The sequence below is a fragment of the Nothoprocta perdicaria genome, unplaced genomic scaffold (assembly GCF_003342845.1).
Source record: "Nothoprocta perdicaria isolate Ctin4 unplaced genomic scaffold, notPer1 scaffold_6, whole genome shotgun sequence".
NCBI lineage: Eukaryota > Metazoa > Chordata > Aves > Tinamiformes > Tinamidae > Nothoprocta > Nothoprocta perdicaria.
In genome coordinates, this window is record NW_020455865.1 from 5338694 (window position 1) to 5347427 (window position 8734).

General features: G+C 67.1%; 2 protein-coding genes across 2 annotated transcripts in view; both read right to left on the reverse strand.

The window, feature by feature from the left end:
• Nucleotides 1-1662: 1662 nt before the first annotated feature.
• PIP5KL1 (phosphatidylinositol-4-phosphate 5-kinase like 1) lies at nucleotides 1663-4147 on the reverse strand. Its single transcript, XM_026049601.1, is given in 9 exon segments — nucleotides 1663-1947; nucleotides 2079-2248; nucleotides 2319-2431; nucleotides 2852-2907; nucleotides 2982-3016; nucleotides 3146-3270; nucleotides 3612-3766; nucleotides 3840-3890; nucleotides 3962-4147. Coding segments are annotated over 9 exon segments (1176 nt in total).
• A 2139-nt stretch (nucleotides 4148-6286) lies between these two features.
• DPM2 (dolichyl-phosphate mannosyltransferase subunit 2, regulatory) overlaps nucleotides 6287-8734 on the reverse strand; it is a 6999-nt gene continuing 4551 nt past the window's right edge. Inside the window, exons 2-5 of the mRNA XM_026049603.1 lie at nucleotides 8590-8674; nucleotides 8403-8492; nucleotides 7222-7324; nucleotides 6287-6959 (exon numbers count right to left, since the gene is read on the reverse strand). Coding sequence (XP_025905388.1) covers nucleotides 6901-6959; nucleotides 7222-7324; nucleotides 8403-8492; nucleotides 8590-8674 — 337 coding nt within the window. The 3' untranslated portion in view covers nucleotides 6287-6900. The remainder of the gene's footprint in view (nucleotides 6960-7221; nucleotides 7325-8402; nucleotides 8493-8589; nucleotides 8675-8734) is intronic.

Genomic DNA, 8734 nt, shown 5'->3' on the forward strand with positions numbered 1-8734 from the left:
GCTGGGGCGGGGCGGAACCGGGCCCGCCCCTGCCGCGGGAGCAGCGCCCCCGCCCGGCCCAGGAGCCGCGGGGCACGACCCGCACCCGGCCCGTGTGCCAGCACCCTGGTACCGACCGTGCGCCCGTCCCCTCTGTGCCCGGTACCGGCACTGACCCTGTGCCCCCAGTACCAGCACCCTGGTACCGACCGTGCACCCGTCCCCTCTGCCCCCGGTACCGGCACTGACCCTGTGCCCCCAGTACCAGCACCTGGTACCGACCGTGCGCCTGTCCCCTCTGCCCCCGGTACCGGCACTGACCCTGTGCCCCCAGTACCAGCACCCTGATACCACCACCCTGGTACCGACCCTGCACTCATCCCCTGTGCCCCCAGTACCAGCACCTAGGGACCAACCCTGCACCCCTCCCCTGTGCCCCCGGTACTGACACCGACCCTGCGCCCACCCCGTGTGCCCCCGGTACTGGCACTCTGCGACCCTGCACCCACCCCCCATGCCCCTCCAGGCCCCATTTCTCCTCTGCGCACCCGCCTTCCTCATCCCCGGGCTCCCCGGCGCCAGCGCTGCCCCTGTCCCCGTCCTCACCTCGGGCATCACTGCACCCCAGCCAGCCGGAGGCAGGACAGGGCGCAGCAGCAACGGCCGGGGCTCCCTCGGCCGCGGAGCGGGCCGGGGCCGCGCGGTTTGGGGCACGCTGCTCCCCACGGCCTCGCTGGCTGCTCCCCACGGCCTCGCTRGCACGCACGCAGCTCACCTGGGCAGTGGGGCAAGGCGCAGAGGAGCTGCGGGTGACGTCCACGCTCCCCACCACCCGCCTCCCCACACGCCCGTGCCCAGCACCGCGTTCAGTGTTCTTCCTGTTGTTAAAATAATATTAGGATCAGGTCCCCACCCGGCACCCAGCAGCTGTCCAGGGACCGGGCAGAGGAGGCGCCAGCCGAGCTGCCAAGCTCCTCCTGCGCAGGGACAGGGACCTGCCCCGCTGCTGCGGTGAGCTAAGCAGCGCGTGGGAGCTGCCTGTGGGGCTGTGCCCGCTGGGCGCGGGCTCTGAGCCTCTGCACCCATCATGTCCCCAAGAGAGATGCGCGCAGGCAGCTGGCGAGCCCTCCGAGCGGCACTTTTTTAATCCATAAGGTCACTTAAAGCCAGAGCAGGGAAGGAGTTGGGCTCTCCCTTGGGCTCTGGGACAGGCCTTTCCGCAGGCCCGTGAGGAGGAAGGGCCCTGGAGTCCTGACCTTTGGCTGCAGCCGTGCGCTATTTTTAGGCCTGCTGGAAGCTACTGTCTTAAAGGTGACGTTTCTGTGCAGGTCCAGGTGCCCGTGCCTTATCCCGGCCCAGCCGGGCCTTCCTGATGCCCACCAGGCCAGGACACGGGGGCTCAGGATGGGGACACCCTTRTGGGCGACCACTGCAGCGCGGGGCTCTGCAGAGTCTCCAGTGGCGCCCAAGGAGCAGTTCTGCTGTGCTGAGACCCGGCCCGCTCGCCGCATGCCAGAGCGGAGCRCACTGGGCGGGTGGGCGCCTGTGGTCCTGGTGCCGCGAGGCTCTCAGGAGGAGGCCCTTGGAGTTGGTGCTGCGGGAGCTGGAGGGCATGGGGCCGGGGCGCCRGGGCGGTGGGGACGGCAGCGCGGGGCGGCCGGTGCTGCTGCCGCCGCACAGGGGTCACAGCGTGTGCGTTTCCACCCAGCGGCAGAGCCGGCGRGCGTACTCGGTGGGGCACACGGTGGAGAAGGCCTGGCCCGGGTAGCGGATGCTCTTCCAGAGGTGCTCGAGCCGCTTGCGGCAGTTGTAGACGGTGAAGAGGTCGATGATGCCCACGAAGTAGCGCAGCTGCGGCCCGTCCAGCACGTGCAGCGGGTTCCTGCTGGCCGGCAGCAGGCGCCGGTGCTGGGCCAGCGCGTGGGCGCCCGGCTCCGGCGCAGCGTCCGCGTCCTCCGGGCTGTGCAGCTCCGCGGGCCCCGCCAGGCTGTGCAGGCTGGGGATCTGCTCCATGGACCTGCGCGGGACGCGGGGAGCATCCGCTGCAGCTCCACGTGCCCGCACCGGGCCGGCTCAGGGATGTCCCCGTGGCCCRGTACCTACTGGGCGGCGCGCGCCACGACGCTGGCCAGGGAGAGGCTGCTCGGGAGCCTCTCGTCGGCGTGCAGCGGCTGCAGGGCCAGCAGCAGGCTGTAGTCCAGCACCCGCAGCTCCTCCAGGAAGCGGCTGTCCAGCTCCAGCTGCTGCAGCAGCCAGGACCGCTGGGAGCCTGTGGGCACACGGGGGGCACGCTCAGCGCTGCCCCYGTGGGCTCCCGCCCGCCTGCCCGCCCGCCTCACCCAGCGAGATGGTTTTGCCCTCGAAGTTGCAGTCCTTGAGCACCAAGAAGGCCGGGCTGCCCTCGGGGGCCGGCTCGGCCCAGCGGTTCACGTGGCAGCCCTTGATGTCGTACCTGCGTGGCAGGCAGGCGGCTCGGACCCGCCGGGCCCCTGGGCTGCCTCTGTGCCCCATGGAGCGGGGTGCCCCGTGGAGCGGGGATGGGCTCTGCTGGGACATGTGGGCACCAAGGATAGAGGGACACTGGGGATCAAGGACAGAGGGACATGAGCTACCATGGAAGAAGTGGAGCTACCATGGAAAACATGGGCACTGGGTACCAAGGACAGATGGACACTGGGTGTCCTGGGATGGATGGGCACTAGGCACACTGGGACATATGGACATGGTGCATCAGGGCAGAGGGGCACTGGGAACAGGAGAGGWGGACAAGGCCCCCTGAGAGCAGACAGACAGGGCGCCTTTGGGGGGTGCATGGCTGCCAGGCACCAGCAGGCAGGATGCATGGGCACCTGGACCCCTGGACTGCCCTCACCGTTCCCGGATCCTCTCGTCAGGGTAGAAGACGCTCTGCATGATGATGAAGTATTTCTGGCAGAGAGAGGTGGGCATGAGGCAGGCGCCGGCAGCGCCAGGGCCATGCGGCACTGGCCACGGGCACCTACCTTCCTCTGTCGGGGCAGGATGATGCTGTGAACCCCTGGCAGGGAGGTGACCTGTGGTGAGGGGCCGGGCAGGCACCCAGCACCTCTGGAGCTGAGCCCCCATCCTGGGGCTCTGGCTCTGCAGCAGGACCCCCGCGCCGCCCGCCGCGTCCCGCTGCCCTCACCCAGGAAGCGGACCAGGAGCGAGTGGGGGTATCTCTCGAGGTGCCGCAGGTACCGGGGCAGGTTGGAGAGGAGGAACCGGATCTCCCGCTTGCTCTGCGTCTTCAGGAAGAAGCGCTTGTCGTGTCTGGGGGACGAGGAGGCCATGGGCTCTCAGGGGGTGGAGGATCCCAAGCCCTCGTGCACAGCAGCCCTGGCGCCTGCTGCTTGCTGGGTGCTGGGGCACACAGCCCAGCACGGGCACCTATGGGTGCTGTATCCTGATAAGGGCCCACACTGCATCCCACGGGCTGCCCGRGCCCGGTCTGTCCAGCTCTCACCCACTGCTGCTGGTTTGAGCCCTCAGGGTGGCCAAGAGCCCTGTGGGCTCCCAGCGGGTCCCAAGTCCTTCCAGGAGCCGGGCGCCCCATCCCGTGCTGCAGCGGGGAGCGACGCGGGGGCYGCGGGGTGGTCCCGGCGGACACTCACGTGAGGAAGAAGTCAGCCGAGCTCTTGGAGTTGCTGATGAACTGGAGGTAGGGCCCGCGGGAGGACAGCGACGCCTGGTAGTCCTCCTCAGAGAGGCCCAGCGAGCGGCGCAGGCGGGCGAAGGTGGGCGCCGCGTACGTGCGCAGCTCGAAGTCCTGCGCCGGGCAGCGCCGTGAGCCGCGACCCACGGCGCCCTCCGGGGGCACCCGCCCCGCCGGCGGCTCCTACCTCGTGGGGCTGCTTGAGCACCTGGGCGCAGTCGCGGTCAGTGGGGACGTCCTGCCGGGACACGGCGCGGTGAGCGCCCGGCCGCAGGGCCTCGGTGTCCCCGCGGCGCCTGGGGGACTCACCGGCGGCGGGAGGTCGATGGCCGCCTGGGTGGCGGCGCGGAGCCCCGCGCGCAGCCGGCACGTCAGCGGGTAGAACTCGTGCTCGGGGTTGATCTCGAAGACGCCCAGGAGCTTCCAGTGCGTCCGCCAGAAGCGCCAGTGGCGCTGGGCCCGCGGGTGGCTCTCCTCCGGGGAYACCGCCGTCATGGCCTGGGCGAGAGGGCACCGCGGGCGGCGCGGTCCCCGACAGGGGTTTGGGCGGAGGGGACAGAGCGGGGCACGTCGTGCGGGGCGCTCGGCCTCCTCCGCCGGCCTTTACCCTGGGGAAGCGGGTGCTGAGGTGGGGTGGGGGAGCCCGGAGCAGGGCCGGGGGCTTGGACGTGGTGCGGAGCCCTGGGGGACACCGCGGGGCTGGGGGTGAGGAGCAGCCCTGGGGCTGCCCCCTCAGCACAGGGCGCTGGTGGCAAGAGGGGACCCGCAGCTCAAGGGCACCCAGGGGACCCTCGCAGTCCCTCAGCCCCCCGCGACGGCGCTTCCCGGCCCTGCTCCGGAACGTGGAGCCGCCCGGCTTTGTGCGCACGTGGCCATTCCGGAGCCCATCGTCATCCTCGCCCACAGGCACCTCGCACCTACGGCACCCGCGGGAAAGGCTCCAAGCGGGAGCCGAGATGCCCCCAAAGAAGCAAAGGGAGGCCAAGAGGGGCCAACAGCCTCCAGAGCAGAGGGCAAGTGGTGCCAGCATGAGGGGCTCCTAGGGATGGGGAGCATCACAGGGGCACCTCGGGGTGCCACTCGCTGCCCAGACCCAGTTTGTGGAGCCTCAGAGCTGCTGGGGACTCGTGCCCGGCTGCAGTGGGCGGCCAGTGCGGGGCCGCACGCACTGCCTCCCCTTCCCCTGGGTTTCGCAGCCCAGGACAGGGGGCCCCAGCCTCCCACCCCGCTCTGCCTCCACTGCCCTTGCCCTCGGGGCCCTGCGCTGCCGGTGCCGCTACGCCCTGCCGGAGCTCCCTGCCTCTCCGCATCCTCCTCCTCCTGCGCGGCCGCTCCCTGCTGCATCCTGGCTGCATCCTGCTGGCACCGGGGCCGGGCGAACGGGACTGCTGCGGGTCCCTCGTGGCCACGGTCCCACCGAGGCTGCTGCCAGTGCCCACGCCAGCACACTGACCCCCCGGCCCCACCACCTGCCGCACCAGCCTGGCACCAGCCGCCTGCAGTGCCCCACAGCGCCAGCAATGAGAGGGGGGGACAGGCAGGACCACCCACACCTGTGGACTTGACCCCCAAACTGCTGCCCCTGAGGGGGGCTCGTCTGAGGGAGCCCCTTCCCCCTTTGCTCGGTGCGCGCGGCTCCGCTGGGAGGGCTCCGGGGGGACGGTGCRGGCAAGCGAGGGTTAAGGCCAGGGCAGCGCAGAGGACGCGGGGCAGGACGTGCAGGAGACACGGGGCTGCGCAGGCGTCCGCCCGGCTGGAACTCTCCTCTGCAGCCCTGCACCAGCTGGATATCCCTGCTCAGCAGCACCCTGCGCTGCATGGGTTGGATGTYCCCCCTCAGTGGCACCCCGCGCGCGCTGCCCCGGCTGCATGTCCCCCTTACCGGCACCCTGCTGGACACGTCCCCTTTACCGGCATGGGCTGGACATCCCGTCTCGCTGGCACCCTGTTCTGCCCGGGCCGCACTCCCCTGGCCCCTCCGGCCGCGCTCACCTGGGCTCCGCGCGCCGGCAGCGCCCGGGCCGGGCCGCCGCTCCCGCCGCTGCGGGCCGAGGGAGCAGGCGCGGGGACGCGGGGATGGAGCCCGCAGGCAGCTGGAGGCAGGAGGGCTGCGGAGGAGGGAGGGAGGACGGAGCGCAGCAGCGCTGCGGGGCTGGCAGGCTGGGCTCGCTGCAGACACCGCTGCTCTTCCCCCTTTGCCTTCCTCACTGTGTGAAATAGCCCCGAGTCAGCACGAAGTCACCCGCACGGGGCCGGCGGGAGCTATTTCCAGTGCGCCGGGAGGCCAGGAAGAGGAGCTGGAGATTGCACACATGGAGAAGGGGAAGCAGGAGGCCAGGAGGCACCCGGGGAAGTCAGCAGGAGCTTTCCAGCAAAGCGCTGCAGACACTGCAGGCAGTGCCGGGGGACGCGAGGTGGCTCTGGTGATGGGGAGAGGAGCCCTGCACCTCCGCGCTGCACGCGGGAAGGGGATGGAGACAAGATCCGGCAGACTTTTATTGAGGACGATTCCAGCTCGCTGCAGTCTGAGGGACCTGCCGAGGCGGCTGCCAGCAGGAGAGACCCCATAGCGGGAGGGCAGCCCCGACCACGCCGGCCGCAGAGCCCTGTGGGGCAGGAGCCCCCTCCCCAGCCCCTCGGCTGTCCGACAACCTGCCGGAGGGCAGCGCGGAACGGCCCCGACCGCAGCCTCGGCACGGCCGGTCTCACAGGTCCCTCTTCATAAACACGAGCCAACCAGGGCCACGATTAGCCCTTCCAGCAGACAAAAGCAGAACACAAGTCTGCCCTTCCCAAGTCCAGAGTCTTTCCTCTACATCGTGAATCTAATTAAAGAAATCATATGTAAACAAATGAAAAATCTACAATGAACTACAGGACAAGGAAGAGCAGAGAACATCCGGCAGACCGAGCACGTGGCAGGCCAGGGGTAGCCTCACACTCCAGTGGCGACAGCTGCCGGGGCCCCGACTGCTCCTCCCSACAGCTGAAGTCACCGCTGCCACACCGAGCCCCAGCTGAGGAGCACATCCGTCATAGCTGGACTTCTGGTCCCTTCCCGATGGCAGCTGTAGGTCAGAGTTTTGCTTCTCTTTGGTCCGTGAGGAACACTGGAGACAGAGCAGCCAGCTCAGCACCGTTTCTACTGCAGCACAGAGCTTTGGAAGGGGTCTCCACTTGGTAAAGTCTTTCCCTGTCTAAGATGCTACAGGGTTGATGCCTTCTCCTCAGCTCTCTCATTTGGGTCTTCAGTCAGATTTCTTTGCAGGTTTCCTGTTTTTCCACATCACAACCACTATGAAGATGCCTACCAGGAGAAAGAGGACAGGTTCAATCAGACATTTCCCAGTTCCTGGTGCTTTCAAAATGCACTGCAGTGAGAAACAAAACCTCAGCAGAGAGGGGGAGAATCCAGCCCACCGTGCAGGAGCTCCCACGGTTGTGGTCACAGCCGCCCTGCCACCCAGCACCACAGGCAGCGGGTCGCAAGGGCCACGCACCCCATACCCCCTAGCAACCCTGTGTCTAGTTTAGAAACCTCTGATTAGAGCTACAGAGATAACACACACCTATAAACAGGAGCAGCAGGAGCCCGGCCACCACGGGGATGATAATGGCGTATTCCCTGGGCAAGAAGTACCGGTGGATGCCGTGCTCGCTGTCGATGAAGGGCTGCAGGAGACACAGGGCAGTCAGCACGCGGGCTCTGCGCGGGGCCGCTCGCCTCCCCTGCAGCCTGGGGGCTCCCCAAGCGCCACGGAAACACGGGGCTGGAAGAAGATGCCGAAAAAAGGGCAACTAAAGTGCATGGGGCCAGGGCCGCGGCGCAGCAGCGCTGCGGGCAACGCGGCAAGGAGCGCAAGGGCCGGGCAGGGCRGCGCGGAGCACGGGCAGGGCGGCGCCGGGCGCAGCGCTTGCAGCTGCGCAGAGACCCACGTCCTGCTTGGGTGGATGCATCGAATCCCTGGACCTGCTGGCACTGGTGGAAGGGAAGAGCGGACGGAATGGGATTTGTTTCGCCCCGTTTCTGCCAGGGCCCCGTAGCTGAGGCAGGGGGAACACCCTGGACACTCGAGAGCACTATAATAATTACTTAAGATACATTAGACACCAGAGTGAGTGAGCAGATTGTAGAGGGGAATTCAGAACTGYGAGGGGACGCTGCTGGGACGTCAGACACCAGCCCAAGGGTGACCCAGGCCTCTTGCTTAGCTCCCAGGGAGACATTTCCTTCCAGCATTTCCAGGGAGGCACCATCACGTGCCTGGGGAAACGGACAAGCTGTTAAACCGATGTTCTTGAGCTCCACGTTACTAAACTCTTCCCCCTCCTGGGCTCCAGATTTAGTGAATAGAATCTCTTTTTCTGTCACCTCCCACCCAAACCAGGAATCAGAAGAGAGTAAAAGTGATCACTAATGACAACATTCCTCATCCGACAGCTCCGGAATGACGAGGCTTTAGCCGGAGCGACAATTCAGGTGAACCTCAACTTCACACCAGCCAAACCTGTCTCAAAGCAGCGGGGYGGCAGAGCACAAGGTCGATCTTACCCACACAAAAGCAGCACACCTAGAAAGGGCAAGGTCTGTCCCAGCAAATCCTACACTGGGAAATTCTCCAGGGACATTTTTTTTCCACCAGGAAGCTGGCAAAGTAGAGCACTTTGAGTCACGAGGACACATCAGCACCTAAGTAAAGTCTAGACAGAAAAGCTGCTGAGATTACAAGAGGCCGAGCAGGACGCGTACCAGGACGATGATCCAGACGGTGTAGTAAACGAAGACAGTGAGGCTGAAGGCTACCATGCCAAACCCAACCACCTGGTCCGTTATCGTGGCCTGAAAAGTGACGGAGAGTCAGAGCAGAGTCAGCGACCGGTGCAGCCTGAGCACCAACAGTCCCGGGACACGGGATGTTYACTGTCCCCCGGCTTACGGGGATGTTTGGCGGCAGTTTTGAGGGAAAAGAGGAAGGATGCAAGGGGAGGGAGCCGGGAAGCCGGGGTGAGTGACCGCAAACGCTGCAGCGGCCCCGGGGCGGGCAGCGCCTTCCCGCCCGGCCCGCGGCTGCCGCTCCGAGC